Source organism: Nuphar pumila, chromosome 11 (genome assembly GCF_984573655.1).
Source record: "Nuphar pumila chromosome 11, dmNupPumi1.hap1.1, whole genome shotgun sequence".
In the NCBI taxonomy this organism is placed as follows: domain Eukaryota; kingdom Viridiplantae; phylum Streptophyta; class Magnoliopsida; order Nymphaeales; family Nymphaeaceae; genus Nuphar; species Nuphar pumila.
The window spans coordinates 110,274,726-110,295,625 of NC_143259.1; the positions used below are offsets into that span (position 1 = coordinate 110,274,726).

Genomic DNA, 20,900 nt, shown 5'->3' on the forward strand with positions numbered 1-20,900 from the left:
ATCTACTAGTTGCATCATTTGGTGCTTCTTTCTCTACCCTAGTTAGTACATCACTAGGACCCATAGTAGAACCTAGTTCTGGTCTTGCGACATCAAATATCAAATCTACATATAGATTATTGTGCATCACATCCACTTGTACGCCATTTTTTTTCCAAAATTCTTCATCATGAAGCATCCAATTCTGGTAACCACTCACAAAACCCTTCTTGTATAGGTGATGTCTAACGCCATGAGGTTCTATAAATCTATTGTTCTTATATATCGTGCAGGGGCACCTTTTCCGACTGATAGGATCCACTATACTGATACTTGCCATTGCAAATTAAATAAAACTATCGATATCATTCATATATTTGAGTGAAACCTCATTATCAACTATCATACGATACATCCATTCACGGTTTGCAACAAGGGCGAGTGTTTTGTCCCCACTAATTGATAGGTAATAGTGACAACATAAATATCATATCATTATTACTCTATTATAGTCATGCATCTTACCGTTATTGCTTCATCAATAACGGCATGCTAGACCAGGCCTTAAATGTTTTACTCTTGCACACATCTTGTTGTTATTGCTTATATTTACAACGATAACATCACAATGTCACCGTTGAAGATTTATTTATAACGGTGAGATTATCTAACCGTTAAATATTATTGTTAAAATACTTTAACATCTATATTTAACAGACAAGGGATCTTGTTGTTATAGTTCAATAATAGTGAGATCTTAATCTAAATGTTATATGGTTTCACTCTATAATGGTGAGAGTAATATCTATATATGTATAACAATGAGATTCTCTGTCGTTAAAACACTTTGACGATAATATTTAATGGCCACAAAATCTTGTTGTTATAGATCAATAACGATGAAATTTGAATCACGCTATTATAGGGTTTTACTCTATAACAATACAGGCTATGTCTCCATTATAGAGTATTTAAGATGGGCCCGATGGGCCCTTTTTTTTATTTCTCTCTCTCACTCCCTTTCTCCCTCTTTAAACTCGTTGGACCACCTTCAATCCTCCTCCCTGCTTGGATGACATTGCCACTGACGACCTTCTGATCCTCCTTAGGTGACACCGTCGATGACCACATAAATTATTCATTTATGGAGTCAATTTTTCTAGGGTTTTGTCCTAGAACATTTATTTTTCAGCATTTGTGCAATCCAGGAAATTAGCTAAAGGTTGGTAATTAGATTCTTCTTTTTCCTTTCCTTTTATTCCCAGTCATTTTCCATTATTCATCTTCACGAAGTTGCTGCATTGCCCTCTCTCTCAAAAGTAATGTTCATTTTCTCTCTTTATATTGCTCAGGCTCGAAATAGGCTAAAGAATCAGAAGACGAGGAATATTGCCCAGACGCCAACCTTGTACATATTGTGAATAGTAGCAAAGATGGTAAGGAATACTATGTTTTCTTTATTTTCTATTCTTTTTTGGGGTTTTATGTTTTAATCATGATGTGGGTTGAATTTTTTATGTTGATTCTTCTTTGTTCTCCTTCTCTACCTTATTAAGCGACTTGATTTTGGGATGGTTTTGGGGTGTTTTGTTTTTTTCCTATCGGATTTTGATGTGGGTAGGATTTATTTTTGATGTTTTGTTATTGTTTTCTTTCTCCTATTTTTTGTGAGCCTTGATTTTGGGATGGTTTTGAGGTGTTTTTATTTTTTCTTATCGAATTTTGATGTGGGTAGGATTTATTTTTGATGTTTTGTCAATGTTTTATTTCTCCTATTTCTTGTGAGCCTTGATTTTTGACATGATTAACGATTTCTTTGTGTTTTTCTAGTTGAATTGTGATATGGGTAGCGTATGGCTCTGACGCACCTCCTTTCTTCTTATAAAAAATGTTCTAATTTATCCATTATGTGTCTAATGATGGTGATGAATGCCAAAATTGATTCTTATAAAACACAACATGCCAAAAGTTTTGTTTAATGTGTTGTCCAACTAGTGAATTTCATTCAATTCCTTCCAATTTCATTTCCCTCTAACTCATTTCCTTAGAAAATTCATGATTACATCATGATGCTATCACTATTGTTATATTGTGATGACATTTTCAGTAAATTGCCAAACCACTTAGCTTTTCACCTCTTTGGAATAAGTATCTAATTTTTTTAATTATTACATTTAACTGCCTCCCTTTTTCTTTTGATCCATTTGAAATAGCAGCCTACGACATGGAGTTACTTTTCTTTCCTTCACTAATGAAGTTCGCCAATGTTTTCATTATAAATAAACACTAAAAACGTATTATTCATTATGTTTGACTAAGTCTCTGATAACTTAATTAATTTAGGGCCAGGCATGCCTTTGCAAAAACAAAAAACTTGGGTAGTTATATGTAACAATAGAGAGGTGAGACATTATTTATAAATAAGTGATAAGTTAGGCATCTTATCATAATTTTCTCATCCATTGTTTGCTTTGTCTGTTTCTACAACACAAATTTGGTTCTTCTTGTTCCTTTTATTTTTTTCACAACTTTTCAACCTTTTGCTATATTATTGCAAGCAAGCATTGCTAAAACATCTCTTTTCCTTTTCTATTTAATTTACTTTTTAAACTATTGATGTCAAAAAATTGTCCAATATCCTGAGAAAGCCTCTTTGAGATGTTGCTGAGATTAACATTGTTGACTAGTTTAAACTATTGGATAGCTATTTCTGATATTACTAATAGATATCGACAACATGAATTAGTACCAGAAGCTTAGCAAGGCTTTGAGATAAATTAATGAAGGGTTTGAAGTTTGTTGTTTATACAACATAGTTTATCTAGCCTCTTGTAATTATATCAATGGGCTTGGTATTGTAGGTGACTTTATAGTTGATTAATTGTTCTTATCTCTTGTTTTTGTTTTTATAAGCAACTGACATGTTTTGATATATATATATATATATAATTTATATGTGTATGCATGTATGTTTTGAAATGAATGCTTGTGTGCCTATGTGATTAGGTTTCAAAATATATTTTTTAAAATGAATGCCTATGTGATTTGTTACTCTAGGATGAATTTGGTATTACATTTGATATGTGAGGCTTAGTAGATCACGTGTGTTGTTTTAAAATTCATAAATACTGCAGCAAGTCTTCATCACAAGCGAAGAAGGAAGACCCTATGTTGCCAAAAAGTCCTAACTGGTTGGAGGACTCATGGCTAGACTTAAAAATTCATATAAGTGCAATTGAATATATACCTATTCAAGAATTGACAAAGCATCTAGGGTCACAAAGGAAGTGTAATGTAAGTGTATATGTTATTGCTCTGCCTCTGTGTTCTTTTTTTGTCTTCAAAACGAGTTCAAAAATGTATATGACCCTTGTTTATATTTCATAATTGTGTGCTATCATAACTCCATGATCTTGCTACTATCGTTCATTTGATATATTTGCAATTTATGATTTGGTTCTTCGTAATATATATAAATTTAAGGGTATTCTTGTATGGTTCAATTTCGTATAATGTAGCTTAATCTAATATTGTTTACATGAAATTAACATATGTCAATATATTCATGACGAGGACATGGGTGTCCTTTTTCTGTAAGATTCGATTCACCGGCCACCAGTCAAGGCAAACACCTAGACGAGATTGACTTCAGATGATAACTGGGTGATACTTCAAGGGAGGAAGAGGTGAGCCTCCCCCCCCCCCCCCCCCACACACCACAAGCCACTGCAGCTCCAGAGCCATCCATGACTGCCTTAAGTAAATATTAATCTAGTATTTTTTATTATAATTAAATATTTATTATTATTATTTTTATTTTTATTTGTTTTTTTCTTATTACAAATTAAGAATCGCAAAATCTTCTGAACGCAAACATGAAAAGAATAAATGTGTAGCTCACCAAAGGCAAATTAAGCAATGAAAGGTGTCGGTAACTATCAAGTCTAGGGTGCAAGAAGCATGGGAGAGGGCTCTTCCATATTCTCTATGAGGCTTTCGTGCATCATCAGAGAGTGGGTCATATTCACTCACAACTCATAAAAGGTCATCTCAAACAACGAGAAGATGATGTTGCATGAAGTAGTTTATATAAGTATATTGTTTAACTATATATTGATAAACAAATTAATTCATGAAAGAAGTGTTACTGTGTATATTTTGATAATTTGGTGCAAGAGAAGATTAATTTAGATAAAGATATACTTGAATATTAATGTTGCATGGAGAAGCAACTTCAACTATTATACTCAATGGTACAAGAAGGTTTCTATAAACATTGCCAGAAGTTTTAAAACCACAACACAACAGAACAACGTCCTCTTGAAGGAGTCAACTTTTAAGTGTAGATTGCACATTTTTCATCAATGACTATTGGATGGTAAATATTAGATACCTATTTATAAGTAAATAAATATTTAATTTTTTAGATTTCCATCTATTAATTGATCTTCCTGTGGTTAAAAATAGGCATCGAAGAAAAATTGGATGAATAGAGCAAAACAAACGGTTCAATATAATAATGGATTGTCTTCGTATATCTAGAAGTATCATATGGGGGTAAGTTTCTTTAATGTAAGTTTATTTTTTTATATGTTTATAGTGTTAAATATGTTTGATCTAATAGATTCTTAATTTGTTATTTGCAAACTTAAATAAATGGATAAAAACTGACAAATATTGTGTTCTACAAAGAGACACACATGCATTTAGATCACACAACATTCATCTGTAGTGAAGTAGAAGACATCTTTATAAATAACTCACACTTCATAGTGCCACATTCGTTTATTTTATTTTGCCCACTATCATTCGTCACTGATATATAATCAATTATTAATGATATACTTATAATGAAGCTACAATTTATGAAGATTGAAAATTTAACATCTTCTTCACAAGGAGGCCCACCGATGTTGCATTAAGACATCTTTACTAACGTCCTTAGGGAGCAGTATAGACATGTGAAGTGGATTGGTGCATTTTTTCCTCCATCAAACTCCAGTCAGGCCTGAATTTTGCATCTATCCTCTCAATTTGAGACAACATAGACGAAGATCCAACAATTAAGAAAGGAAATTGAGTGACAAGTAGCAACTAGACAGAAAATTGAGCGAGAGAGATAAGAAAATAAATAGAAAATAGAGTGAAAGAGAGAAGCAACTAGGAAGCTTATAGAGGAGATGTAGCATGGATGTGCAAAACATAATTTTTAAATTCTTTGTTTATACGAGAAGTGTATATGTTTTGATTTTTGAATTCTTTGATACAATTGCTATAGTTAATTTTTTATTTATATAAATATTAGAAGTGTATATGTTTGTTGCAGGTTTAAAAAGGATGAAATAGAGTATAAAGGGTTTGTATTTGAAGTGTGTTTGTTGTAGGCTTGGAGATGATGTAGTGCATTTGTATTTGAAATATGTTTATTGTAGGCTTGTTGAAGATGTAAAGGGGTTTGTATTTTTAAAGTAGATGTTTATTTCTTAAAGTGTATTAAATATTTGAGGGTGTATAATTGAAGTTGAATGTTTGGGGATGTAGTAGGTTTGTATTTGAAGTGTGTTAGTTGCAGGCTTGAAGATGATATAGTGGGATTCTATTTTTGAAGTGTATTTGAAGTTCTTGTTTAATGTATGTTTGAAATGTGTTGAATGGCTGATGATGTATGTTTGAGGATGTAGTGAGTTTTAATTTAAATATGTTTTTGGCAGGCTTGAAGATGATGCAGGGAGAGTTTATATTTTTGAAGTGTATGTTTATTTTTTGAAGTGTATTTAAAGTTTTTGTTTATTTTTTATTGAATGTATGTTTGAGTTGTTAATTTTAGTCTATTTGAAGTGTATGCATTTGAGTGTAAAAATAAAATTTTAAAACTAATTTTTAGTTTTCAATTTGTAGGTTTATAGTTTATAACAATGATATTTCTGTTTCGCCGTTATATGTGAGATCGTCTACAATGGTGGAGGAAAAAAGTGTTTATTAGAGAAAAGGTGTCTATCTCCGAAGCTAAAAATAAATGTCTTCATTATTGGTAACTGTCTCTCTCTCCGTCTCATTCATATAGGGATGATTAATGATGCTTTCTCATGCATTCTTTGTTTTCCTTTTGCTGGACCATCATGTATGCTTATATCATGAAGAATGGTCTATCTTGCATTCCATCTCCATGTATAATATGGAGTTAATCCATGATATTGGTAGGGATGGCAGTGGGGCGGGGTGGGGGACAAGGTTTCCACCCCTGCCCCGCCTCAAGATTAGAACCTCCATCCCCGCATGGGGATGGATTTTAACCTCCACCCCCGCCTTCGTCCCCGTTTCATGTCCTCCATCCCCGGTTCAAACGGGGATGAGGTAGGGCGGGGCGGGGATATTGCGGGGAAAAGTGGCAGGGAATGGGATGAGGCGGGGATCATGGTGGGGATGGGGCAGGGAGGGGAAAAGTGTATGTTCATCCCCGACTCCATCCCCAAACGGGGATGGATTTTAACCTTCGTCCCCGCCTCCATCCCCATTTCATACCCTTCATCCCCGGTCCAAACATGGCGGGGCCCCGCTTTCCCCCGGTCCACTGCCATACCTAGATATTGGTATCTACGATGGTCCATTAAGAAAAAGAAAAAAGAAAGACACATTAATGGTAAAGCATCATTCATTCGTTCAGCTCATCCTTGGCATAGGCATGCAAGATGGTTCAGCCAAAATAAAAAAGGCTTGCATGACAGAGCATAGTTGATCTAGTTCATCCATGATATAGGCATGCAAGATGGTCAGCAAAAACAAAAAAAGAAATGCGTGACAAAGCATCATTAATCATCACTGTATGAATGAGAGAGAGAGAGAGTTACCAATAATAATGGAGATACATTTATTTCTAGCTTTGGAAATAGACACCCTTCCTCTAATTAAAAAAATTTCTTCCTCTAATTAAACAAGGTTTTGAATAATAATTGAAAGACATGCACTATTTAATTATTCATCATAACCGTTGGTTCTTAAAAGATCTGACTGTTGTAATTAGGGAGTGGGTGCTTTGGGAGCACCCTATTATTACTATATATATAGTGTTTAAATATATCAAATAAATAAATGATGTTTTGAGTACTTATTATATCTTGAGCTATCTTTTGTGTGAGTCTGAGCGCCTCTCTATTTTCTATCATATACATGGTAATCAATGAAAAATGATTTAGACTATACATGACAAACGTTTTAAAGGGCAATTTTTTGTTTTTCAAAAACTTGCAAGAAATTGAAAAAAATTCATAAATCTCGCATTTTTTTCGGCAAAATCTCAGCAAAAAAGTAATAAATTAAAAAATAAAAAAATATTTTTTATAAAAATTATTTAAAAATAAAAATACATGTTTTTTCATGATAAATATCTGTTTAAAATGTAAACATCACGTTTAATTCACGGTATTTATGTTTTTTCATAAATCTCGTGAGAAATTGCCATTTTAAACTTTCAGGCAATTTATCACGATATTATCGCGAGATTTGCCACTATGTATACATGTCACAATGATACTTGACACGATGACATTAGATTTGGGTGCAACTCACATGTTTGAAAGTTTTTTAAAAAGTGTGAATGAGGACACAGAATTTTTATTTTTTGAATCAATCAATATTTTTTGATATTTTAATATTTAAAATGTTTTTCTTAAAAAATTATTAAAGACTAATTAAAATTTATTAAAAATATGAAGATAATGGTCATATATATATATATCCATGTTTAAACTAGCGTGTCTGTGCATGTTCGCTGATGGAGACATATGGACAAAATGATGTCTCGCTATGACAGATTTGGAGTGCATTAGTGAGAATAAATAAAGTCATTCAGTTTCAAGAAAACAATGTTAATTATTGTAGAGAATTTTTTGAAATGGCCCATAAGTTTTTGGCATAACCAATACATGACCTAACAGGTAAGAACTATATGACCGGAACCATATTGGTAAAATAGTATTTTTTATTATTTTTACATTGAAATTTTGCGGGTCTTAATCGGAACTCTTAGGGTCGAGCCCAGGTCTGGTATAAAATTTCACAAACTATACTTGGGTTCATGTATTAGTCGAACCTTTGCATTCAGGTCCCCTATAGGGTTTGGTCCGGGTCGGGTCTCGATAAACCCAACCCGTTGACACCCCTAATATTAAGGTTTTTTTTTTGGATTTATAACCCAAAGAAACCGCATCCGGCACGAAGACCTCGCAGTGTTGTCTCATGCCAGCAGAGTAAAACTCCAAGGCTAGGACCATGCACCCAAAGCCTATGCTAAGCGTTGTCTTGCGGAGGGACGACACAGTTTGAATCTGGATCCAATGAGATCCAAAAGCATCTCATGTAATAAACCAAAAGAGTTGAGTTTGGATCCAAATGAAACCTAAACCCAACCCAAATCACTTACCCACTTGAGTTGAGTTGAGATCCAATCAGACTAACTCAACCCAAACCGCTCACATGGGTGGGGATCGGACATGTTTCTAACAGATCCCTCATGGCATGGTTTGGTCCTTGGGGCCAAGCCATGACGGGTTGGATCAGGTTTAGATTTAAAACACAAACCCATTCCCTCAACCACATTTAATGTTTGTCATCGTGACTTCACCTACCCCCTCATCTGTTTTCTTACGTATATATCATAGGAGGGGCAACCCGCCCCCACCTCTTACGTTTTCTGGTAAGCAGAGGGGCACCCACCCTCTGCTTCTCTTCTATTTTTCCGCATGACAAGAAGAGCCACCCAGCTCTTCTGGTCGGCCCTTATCAAGTGACGGGTTGACTCTCACTTCTCTCTCGTCTCCTTTGTTGTGAAAAGAAAGAAAAGGAACATACAAAGAAAGAAGAAAGAAAAGAAAAAAAAAAGGAAAAAGAGGTAGCCCTTGAATCGTCGCCGTTGCCACCGGATCGGGTGGGCCTCACGGTTACTACCACCTTGAGGAATTGCTCGATATGTGTGATGCCTTAAGGTCTGCATCGTTGTCGCCTCATCGCTTGTTTGGCTTGCTTCGTCGCATTTGAATTGTCGACAAATGTGTCTTTTATCACAAACTTCAAAGGAAAATCCCTGTGGGTAATTTTGAGATCTTCCAATCATCGCGGAGCTTCACACATTTTGAAGTAGAAAAAAAATCACACTAACTCTAGTATTTGTGCAATTCTAATGCATGCATAGTTTTTACGAGCTTCTATATATGTTTATGAGCTTTAACGTGTATGTAGAAGCTTTTATGTATGTTTATAAGCTTTTTGATAATACATGTATGAATTATGTATATATAACTTAAAATGCATAGAAAGTAGGTACGTTCAAGATTTAGATGCTTCGTATTATAGAATCCACGTATTTTAAATTATGAGATATAATTGATTCGATAAATCAAATATGCATGCTTCGAGGTTCAATTTATGAACGTACAAATTTTAAATAATATAAAATGCGATGTTACATGTGGCTTAATCATGGTTAAAATCTGACAAGGAAGGTGATGGTGAATGCCAAGTCATTTCTTTTAACTTAGGATAAGTTTTGAAAATGAAAGAAAGTTGAAGCAATTACTACGCCTCAAAATTTTAAACTCGAAATACGTAAAAAAATTTAATAATTTTTTTTGAAATGTAATACAACTCGATTGAGAGAATCAGTAAACAATGAAAATAGTTTTGGTTTTTGAATTGGACAACCTTGAGCGAGTTACAGAAGCTAGCAACTCTAAGCTCGACTGGGTCTAATTCCTATTTGAACTTGAATACCGGTCTGCACGTTAAAAGATTCTATTAATAATTTGACTCCACGTGAATTGAAATAAAAAACAATATCATTCTAACTTAAATAATAATGTATCAATAATTATTTGAACAAAATATGTTCATATATAAAAGTCAAAAATCATCTCAGTCTAACTAAGATACAAAAAGACAAAACATCTTAGGATCGGCAAAAAGATAAAAATATAGTCCACTAATTGCGTCAGAGCGCGTACCACACTGCAAATCATTCATCACCTATAATCCCCATGAAACGAGTCAGACTTATGAAAGTGAATAAATTTATACCATTAACATTAAGATTGCACATGCTAGAATATTCACTACAGACATTATATCACATATCAACAATTAGCATAATCATGATATAATTGAATCAAAATAATGCAAACATATATCTCAACATTAATGCAAATAAAAAATATGTATTTTAGCATCAATGCAAATAACAACATATATCTTAGCATTAGAGAATAATTAACATTCACTGTAACAATACAAGTCTTGTTTTTCTTGATTAACATCCTTAGGTACACAGGTATAATCCTCGTATCTGTTGAGGTCTCGATGAATGTTTATTATGCTACATGAATTATTTTTTCAAAGTGCTTAATAGACCAAAAATTCAAATCGGACAACTTATAGTCCAGAGAATTCTCGAAAAAGCATAAACATTCAGTAAGGATGCATCAATGACTAACTGCAGTAATATAGGAAATTGTTATTATGTATAAAAAGCTTGTTGTTTCATGTCTACTTATTTTTATGCATATATATATTTTGTCATTATATTCCTATTAGGGGTTGTTCTGGCCTTTTATTAAAAACTATTTCAAGAAATGAGTAGCTAAGTTGGAGCGGTTGTGGTCATTTTTTTTTTCAAGAACTGAGTTTTGGATAAACTTTAATAGTTTTTTTGGAAAAATATTACTATTATTATAGATTTTGTAATTACTTTGTCTTATGTCTTATGGATTAAAATCATCTTAAGAAAGGTTATCCACCTTAAATTCAGTATTGTTGTGATTGATTGATCTGTAACCCGCCCAAGGTCTTGACTCAAAAGTTAAAAAAGTTTTAGCTGATGATTTTAAATAAAAAAAAATTATATTTATATACATATTTTTTACTTTAAAACATAGTGTGTTGTAAAATTGATTTCAGTCATCCCTCTCTTCACATCCATCTTTAGGATATCATTTATGCAAGTTGTTTTGATCAAATCGGACTCCATACATGTGATCTACACCATTCATTTAGAGTGAATCAACATTTTAATTACCAAATTTCTACTTGTGTGCAAGATTTTTTAGTGATTCAAAAATTAAAGGTTGACAAAATACAAAATTTATTATTTTAAAAATCATATTTTTTTTTGTTATCAGACCAAATTGGGTGTGACTCAACCTTATTAAGGCTTAAATTTAGTCATGTCACTAAAAGAAAAAAACATAAAGCTTTTATTTTAACACATTAATTGAACTTTAAAATTGTTTAAAGCGCGATGTTTTCACAAAAGAAAAAACTTTTTTTTAAGTATCGTTTTTTTAAAGGCTTAATATATAGGCCATAATTGCTGCAGTGATTCGAAGAATAACCGTAAAACCTTGGGGCTGTAAAGTCTTATATTTTCATCCCCAATCAACCATTTCATCATGCGACAGAGCCACCTCATCTGCCTGTCCTTTGACACGGACTTCTCTCTCTCTCATAGAAATTGTGACCATACGCAGGACACACTCTCTCTCTCCACCATTGTAACAACTGGCCCTGAAACCTAAGCAACTCTCTCTCTCTCTCTCTCTCTCTCTCTCTCTCTCTCTCTCTCTCTCTCTCTCTCTCCTATCAAAGCTATGACAAAGCAAGGTGAAGCAGAAAGCAAACAAGTGTTAGAAGAGCTCGCTGGCCTTGTCACTCTATACACAGACGGATCAGTTGTCCGCCATGAATCTACCGATCCTCAATCCCCAATCTTTAACGTTCCCCCTGAGCCAACCAGGACCAGCAGCAGCAGCAGCTTTTCCTGTTACGACATCACCCTCAACCCCGCCACCAACCTCTGGGCTCGCATCTTCTTCCCTCCACCACCACCACCCGGCGAACCCGCAGCCGCCCGCCCCATAGCCCTCCACTTCCACGGCGGAGGCTTCTGCGTCGGCTCACCCTCATGGAGGATGTACCACACCACCCTCGGTCATTTCTGCCTTTCCTCAGGGGCAATCTGGGTATCCCCTGCGTACCGTCTCGGCCCTGAGAACCGCCTTCCGGCGGGGTTCCACGACTGCCTTGAGTCGCTCAGCTGGCTCCGCCGTCTGTCCGAGTCAGCATGCTCCGTTGATAACGACTCTCCGGTGTCCCTCCTCTCCCGTCTCGGTGACTTCCGCCATGTGTTCCTCGTCGGCGACAGCGCCGGCGGGAACTTAGCCTACCACGTCGCGCTGGAAGCATCCCGGGATGAGTCGATGTCAGAGACGTTCCGGGTCCCGGGGTTGGTGATGTTGCACCCCGGGATTATCAGGGAGGAGAGGAGCGAATCGGAGGAGACCGGTTCGGAAAGGGCGCTGGTAAATATCGAGTCGGTGGATACTGGGGCAAGGATGGTGCTGCCGGAGGGGGAGAGTAAAGACTACTTCCTATTGAACCCAGGCGTGCCCAACGTGCGGGAGGTGAGGCTGCCCCCTTGCTTGGTGTCCATAGGTGGTGCAGACATCTTCAGGGATCGGCAGGCCGAATTCTGCAAGAGGATGAGGGAGGAGGGCCAGGTGGTGGAGGTGGTGATGCAGGAGGAGATGGGCCACTGTTTCTTCTTGCTTGATGAGTTCAAAAGAACTAGTGAGGCTGTAGACCTAATCAGCAAGGTGGTCGCCTTCATCAGATGTGATAAGTGAAATAATGAGAAAGAGAGAGAGAGAGAGATGATTTTATTGGTCCAAATAATGATGATCATTTTGATCATTGTAGGTGTTTGGTTGTGCGTAGTTTTCGCCATATGGTCCTTGTGAAAGCGTTGTTCTCATATTGGTGGCTTTAGTCTTAAATGTGTTCAATTTGGTAGCTTAAACCTGGTGGAGATTCTAATTACATTTTCTGGCACCAGATATTATTTAAGCAAAACAAACGATTTGTTGGCTGTCCTTATCTATCATGTCATGCATAGAGAATTTGGTAGGTGTGCCTCAACTCTTTGGTTGGATCGATGTGCATCGGAGTCAAGAATACTTCTCAATCTATCCTTCGATATGCAACCAGCATGAGTTGTTTGGAAGGAAACCTTTCTCTTCAAATAAAATAATAATTCACTGGGGTTGAGGGCGTGAGCCCTCAGAGTTTTAAGCAGACATGAACAGAGATCGTAAGAATGCAGTCTGAGCCAACGGACGGCTGTAGGTATGATATAAAACCCGGCGTTTCCTAAAGAAACCATATGATTGTTCTATTGGATAATTAAGTCATACCAAAATTTCAGGTACTGTTAGGAATCTCTCTCTCTCTCTCTCTCTCTCTATATATATATATATATATATATATATATATTAAATAAAATATGTTAAATAGATTTTTTTAAGTTTTTTATTTTATTTTTAAATTCTAACCATAGAGATGTGATCTACTCACTCAATTTTACAGGGAACATCAAATAATAATTGAGGCGACAGAAGCAGAACTTATAGTTTCAATGGCCATGGGCCCCAACATGCTTGGATATTTAAGGGGGGCATACAGCTGTAGTGGTACACCAAAGGGATAAAGATGCGATTCACATGGGTACAAAGGTGCTTTGTCCAAAAAATATTACTTAAATAGCATGCTCCTTCAACAAACTTCTAGTCAATGTGTCCTCAAAAAACAATTTTTTAAGCAAATGTGTTTGATGGCAAATGAGTCCCCTAGAGTCATCCGAGAGGCCAAATCAAGTGCAATCACATTTCATGTTTTTTGTGTGCAGCTGCACGTGAGCACCAACCATCCACATTTAGGCCAGACGGTTCACGGGCTGCATGAGAAAGATGGTATTTGTAACACTTCGATCCAGGATCTCTAGAGTCCCAGTTCGTGCCAGAGAAATATCAAAGTAGCAAACAGAAACATAGTACAAAAATTTATTTAAATAAAACAATCATCAATTAATGTTAATAAAAAAATCTCACGAATCAAATCAAGTCATTAAGGCTGTGTCATCCAAATAGGGCACGATCTCTCAAGTTTAATAAATAAAAATAAAATAAAATAATTATTTTGCCGAAAGACAAAGTCACCTACCTCCTAAAGAAGGCTGACATCGTTCTATCTTCAAATCTTGTATCACAAAGTCACCTTGAATTTATAATTGTAATTATTAAAAAGAATGAGTTTAAAACTCAGTAAGAAATCAATTTCAAGTAAATTAAACTCAAATTTATAATTGTGGTGGACTCTAAGCTTCTAGTCTTACTTTAATTTTTTATAATACAAAACAAACATGTTTGTGTCTTTTAAATCCCTCAATTTTTTTACTTAATTCTCACAAGTTAGCATTTTTTAATTTTAGTCACTATATATTTCGGCTATACTTGTAATAGCCTATTATGGGCATAATAAACTATATAGGATACACCAATTCTATAGTATTGGCCAAACTATGAATCATACTCGCTATGTCCACTATAGTGTAGAAACTCCGGTAGCGAACCAATAAGTTAATAAGTAAAGCTATACCTGTGCCAAGGTTCATGGCTCATGCTACATCCTAATCTTACTCTAGAGTCTCAAATCTTTGGGTGAAAACATAAATTTTTAAGACATATAATATACATCTCATGTATTCTCACATGAACTCTTTCTTGAGTTTATATCCACAATATCTCGATAAGTGTTCTCAAGGGACATTCTCAATTAAGCATTCCAAAGGAATAATCCTAGGGTTCTGATATTTACTAATTTTTTAACCATGCAGAGACGTACTGCGTTAATAAATATTATGGGTCCTGACATTTGCAGCTCTCACATTGACTCCTATCAGGTATCCATTTTTACCCTTCACGTCCCCGTAATTTATGAAGTTAAGTTTACCATGCTAAGGCATTTCAAAATCACACTAACACAATTGTAACTAGTATGAGACTCGAAATCTCATAAGAAAGACTTTGTTCTCATGCATGTACTTTTAAGTTTTTCACAATGTCAAGTATGTATTTTATCTAAAATACAATAATTCAATACATATAATTAATGTTGAAAATTCACAAATAAATGAAATCATTTATGGCTCTCCTACTTACACACCGACCAACCCAATAGAATCTCCTGACTCACCTACTTACACACTTGGATCTCCTGAGTTACCCTCTCAATAAAGAAAAATTTTAGACACTTGCTTTTATTCAATGGATGTAAATAATTTTAGAACGTTTCATACTTTGAATTCTGCATTTGCTTTAGTATATACAAAATTTATTATTTAATAAAAAAAATTGATTGTGTTATGTGCATGAAGTGCATTTAAAGATTGTCTTACAAACACTTAGAGAATATTCGCTCTATGCCAAGTTCTCAAAGTCTGCATTCTGGCAAGAAAAGGTGTCTTTTTTTAGCCATATCATAATAAAAGATGGAGTTATGGTGGATCTTGCAAGGATTGAGGCAGTTTTCAATGGAACTAGACCTAAGAATACTCTAGCGATTCAAAGTTTCTTGGGATTGATTGGTTATTATCGAAGATTTATAGAAGGATAACAAATCGTTACCCTCATTCCTCACTTGTTAAGTTTAGCAACGTGGGCTTGTAAACCCAAGTGAGGGCACATAAGATGGTAGAACCACATGTTGGTCAGATTCATTTGAGAGTGCCTACTGGCAACACATAGTTGACAGAAAAGTTATGCCAACTAGAAATGCCAAGAATTAGAGTTTGATGAAGTGACCATGTTTTCCTAAAGATTTCTTCATTTACACTACAAGAAAAGTGCTAATTAGCTACGAAAATTTGTGACGGATTTTTTTCGTTGCAAATTTGTGATGGAGTAGCGAGAGAAAACTCTTCATCGCTAACATTCAAAATATTTGCGAAATTAACGACGAAAAAAATTCTATTGCAAATCCATTGTTAATTAGCGACGGATTCGTGACGGAAAATTATGTCTCAAACTCCATCGCAACTTAGCGACGAAAAGTTTTTCGTCGCTATTCTCGTTGCTAAGTCGCGATGGATTAGCGATGATATTTTTTCGTCACCAAACATTACAAAAAAAATGCTAATTAGCGAGAGAACTTTTTTGTCGCTAATCTGTCACTAATTAGCGAGGGAATTTTTCTGTCGCTAATTCATTGCTACTTTTCAATTTAAACCGACCCATCTAAGGCACAATTTTTTTTCTCTCTCCCCATGCAAAATTTAAACCGACCCAATCGTTCGATTAAAGCGTTGGACGACATGTTTCTCTGGTCACGAAAATGGAATTCCAAACCTGGACCTATATAATTTCAAAATTTTATTTTATTAATAAAAATATAAAATACTCAGACTGGGTCGGGTTTTCAGAAAACAAAAAAAGCCAGGTTGGGTTGGATGGTTGGCAAAAACCATGGTCAAACCTAACTGGCATATTGCTCGGGTCGGGTTCAGGTCAACTTGGATATCATTTGGGTTGGCACCTTTCATGCTCATACTTGATAAATCAGGTTCAAGTCAGATCGAGTACCCCATACAAGCCTGACGTGTTGACAACTTTACGCAATTGGCACAAAAATGAGGGTAAATGTTAAAGCTCAAAAACACAAAATCAAAGCAATCCAAAATAGTCCTTACCTTATGTTTTCCACTAAATGGCATCACATTAATGGATGGCAGTGGACCGGGGCGGGGGCATCTCCGTCTAGGGGTGGCAAAATCTGACCGGGCCTGCCAACCCGTTTCTTAGTCGGGTTAGGGTTCGGGTTAGGCGGGCAGGTCAACCCGTTTACACGACCCGTCAACTCGCAAGAGAGCAATACCCAACCCACGTCGCCTGAGAGGCAGCCAGACGTCACCGGCACCGGAAAGGCCACTGATGGTGGCAATTGTCCCCCATTAGCATCATGATCGGGTCAAAAGAAGAAAATGCCGGCCCATGCTTGGTGACCCACGTCGTTTACCGGCGAACATCCGACAACCCTGCGATGGCGGCCTCCGAAAGAGGTCCTTGGAGACTTCCGTCGACGGCAGCCTGATGGCCGACCATCGTTGAGACCGAAGAGAGGAAAAGCTCCTTTTGCGTCTCTGACGACAGCAAACTTCGTCGTGCCAACGATGAACCCCGGTGAGACATAGGACATCGCCGGCGAGGCAGTGAGCCCCGACGAGCATCCTATCAGAAAACCCCTTTCCAACAAAAGGGGTTCTGTGTCGGCAGCTACCAGAAAAAACTCGAAAACCCCTATCGACGTCGTGTAATTAGGTGTCGACCCGACCCGTTTATTAAACAGGTTCACCGTGTTGTGTCGGGTTAGCCGTTTAATAAACAGGTTGTGTTCGTGTTTGCCACATCCGACCCGCTTAATAAACGGGTCATGAATGGGTTGAGGTATTCTGACCCGCCAACTCGTCGACCCGACCCGATTGCCACCCCTATCTCCGTCTCAAAATTCTGCCTTTCATATGTGTACAGGTTTTGATTTTAACCTCTCCATCCCCATTTCGTATCTTCCATCCCCAGTCCAAACAAGGTGCGGTGGAGCGAGCCCCCGTTTCCCCTCAATCCAATGTCATCCTTAAAGAGTATTTTAACATTTTATTAACGGAGAACGGGGACGAGACGGGGCAAGGCAAGATGGGAGAAAGCGTAAGTCCATCCCTACTTTCATTCCTGCACGGGTTTTGATTTTAACCTCCATCTCTATTTCATATCCATCATCTCTGGTCCAAATAGGGCAAAGAGCCCGGCCCGTTTTCCCCCAGTCCACTACCATCCTTAGGCAAAAGTCGTTTCTGTGTGCATGAGGCCCTAAAACATTTTTTCAATAAAAAAACCTACAATATGAGATCCAAGTAGAGGTGTCAACCGCTCGGGTTTGGTTCGAACCCAGGTAGAATCAGACTTGATCAGATTTTCGGGTATGGTATCAGGTTCAGACCCAGGTCTAATCGACTCTACTATAAGAGAAACCATACTTGGATCCGATAAAAACTACATGAACCAAACTCAGACTATGCCCGGTAAAATAATATTTTTTTATCATTTTTACTTTGAATTGGGTTGAGTCCGGATCTCAAATAAAATTTTACAAACTATAACCAGGTCCATGTATTAATCAGACCTTCCGGTCCGGACCCAAGTCTTAAAAGGGTCTTCATATTTTTCACCATGCCCGGACACCCTATAAGGTTTGGTCCCGGTCGAGTCTGAGTAAACCCGACCCATTGAAACCACACCCCTAAATCAAAGGAAAGAAACCATCACGAAGCGAGAAAAACCTCAGGTGGGACCCCACGCCACACTGCCTTAGGTGACCCACCTCAGAAAGAGATCATAGGCAATCAAACGCCGCCCCCACAAAGGATTGCACTCTTGAGTGGCAAATAGTGAGGCCCATCACTCAAAAGAACGGCCATTAATATGACAGAAAGTGTTAATAGGTCCATGATTTTATAACGTCTTACAATATGTATATATATATATATATATAGTTTTTTATTATCATTGTTTACTTTAGGAACAATGTATAATGTATTTGATTAAGATTTTTATGCTTGAAAGTATGATTTTTAGAGGGCCAAAATGAGACCTAACTTCACAAAGGGGTTTGAAATAGTGGGATGGGACCTAAGGCATTAGGCAGATGGTGGTCTAGGTTCAAATCCTATGGGCGTCGCGTGGTGACTCCATGAGGGCAAGGGGTAAGCCTATGGAGTTTAACGCTATCGGGACAGTGACCATAAGTATTTTCTCCGTGTAAATATTAAAAACATGAATGAGACCTAACAAAAAATGGTAGGTCTATCTCCTTATATATATATATATATATATATATATATATATATATATATATATATATATATATATATATATATATATAGAGAGAGAGAGAGAGAGAGAGAGAGAGAGGGATATATAGCTGCCTACCTATCCCCACCAGGGCCATCTATCACTGATGATGGACGGCCCACAATGCACAAAGTGCTACCCGTTTTTTTAAAGGAATAAGTTCCACTCTTTAATCAGCTTTTCAGCGCTTAATTGTGAATGAACTAATTAGCATTAAAAAACATTAATACAGGCTGCAAAATGATATAAGAATCGAGGGAAATTGCTGTTATATAGAAATTTGAGGCCATTTTGGACACTGCACAGATTAACCTGTGTCGACTTTTTTTGGGTGTTTTTTTTATATTTTTTTTATAGGCAAAGCTGGGAGTGGGCCCCCAAGTTTTACCATGTTTTTCAAGGAAATCCGCTCTCATTTTAGAGGCGTTTTCTACTTACAGTGGGATATAGTAAAAAATTATACCAATTGGTCTATCATATTATTTCTTTGTTGAAATTCTACTAATTGGTCTGTTATATCATTTCTTTGGTTGCAAATCGGCTTTACAGACTCGTCAAAACCCAAATAAAGTAAAGAAATGGATGAACAAATTACAAAAAGGCAACCTAGCAATTTATAATATTTCAATCTATTTTTTTATCTATAATGTATTCAACTGTTTTATTTTTTTTAGATTTACACAGTCAAACCACCCCCAAGATCAGAGACCTAGCTACACCAGCTTTACCCTGACATACAATTGCTGTCCTGACAATATAAAATCTTCCCCAGCTTATTCTTTGCACTTAAGGAGTTACCATGCTAGATCACTTATATTATATGTAATTAGAGATCAGTCACTATATTACGTTGATAAACTTTCTTAATGGAACAAATACAGATTCAACAAAACATAGACATGGATCCATCCAAATGGGACCTATAAGTTTATTTGGTATGAATGGTAGTGCTGAAATAGGGTAATCAGTAGTCAAATTCATCTTTACCCAGTTTGGATGTAAAGTAAATTGTTAATTACAAGTGAGACATGTATGTTCAGTCTTGCTTTTAATCTGAACTTATCAGAGCTTCGAACCATAAACACCATGTTTGACTGAATGCAGACATTGATCCTCATGGTATGTGACTGTCAAATGTGTTTTGACCCGCACTACCTTGAAATACTGTTCCATATCCCAAAGGATGTTTTCTAATTTCTTAGCAATTAATTATAAATTACCAAAAGGATTGGGATCTGTAACCCTAATCCTAGATCTATCCATCGCTGCTCATCGTCCTCGTAAAAATGGTCTTAGCACCTCTGCTATGCTATCAACATCCTTGACGATCATGCCTTCTATCACTCCTGGTAGACTTTGATGGCCCTTCTCAAGGCTACCCTTGATCAAGCTCCTCCATCATCCGTTTGTAGTCTGGAAGGTTATTTTTCATTGTCAAGTAGAGTATGTGGAACTTAACTTTACAGCTAGCCTTTCCTCAAAAACTCGGACTCTTTTTGTGCTAGCATACTCATCACCTATCACCCTTCTCTCATATTATGGCTAACATCTACTTGAATGAAACAAACTTACCTTACATCTTTGTTGGGGTTTCTTTTCAAAGCATTGGTGGATCCACAAAAATAGCTGAGGAGCTAACCAAAATGGTAAGGAGAGGTAGATATTCGACGAAAATAAAAGGTAAAGGTAAACCCACCCTAATGATGATCATCTTAAGAAGAAAGTAGCAGCCACGGTCTCTCTTCCCGGCTGACTGATCAAAAGCATGAAGATTCTAGGTTGTTAATTTTAATTATTAAATTTTGTCTCTTGAATAGGCTGCATTTTGAAAATAAGGTATAGTGTGTTTTAAATAAGGATGGGCATCAAGCCTGGCCCAGCCTGCCATGGATTGGGCTTGGGCCTATAAATTACGCCCAAGCTCGGCCCGAACCGGGCCGACACAGGCTGGGCCACGGGCCAGCTCGGTCCATGTACATATATATAATATATTATATGTAACATAATATATATTATAATACATTATATATACATAATAAATAATATACATTATATATAACATAATATTATATATAGTATACATTATATTTATATATAATATAAGATATTATATATGATATAATTGTTTGACTCCACCCAATT

The 20,900-nt window shown here is 36.4% G+C and overlaps 1 protein-coding gene across 1 annotated transcript; it reads left to right on the forward strand.

Moving 5' to 3' along the window:
• The first annotated feature begins 11,606 nt into the window (after positions 1 to 11,606).
• On the forward strand, positions 11,607 to 12,837 carry LOC149822819 (putative carboxylesterase 17). Its single transcript, XM_089981277.1, has one exon. It carries the CDS (start codon positions 11,613 to 11,615, stop codon positions 12,645 to 12,647), a length of 1,035 nt encoding a protein of 344 aa, XP_089837403.1. The 5' UTR covers positions 11,607 to 11,612; the 3' UTR covers positions 12,648 to 12,837.
• Positions 12,838 to 20,900: the final 8,063 nt, after the last annotated feature.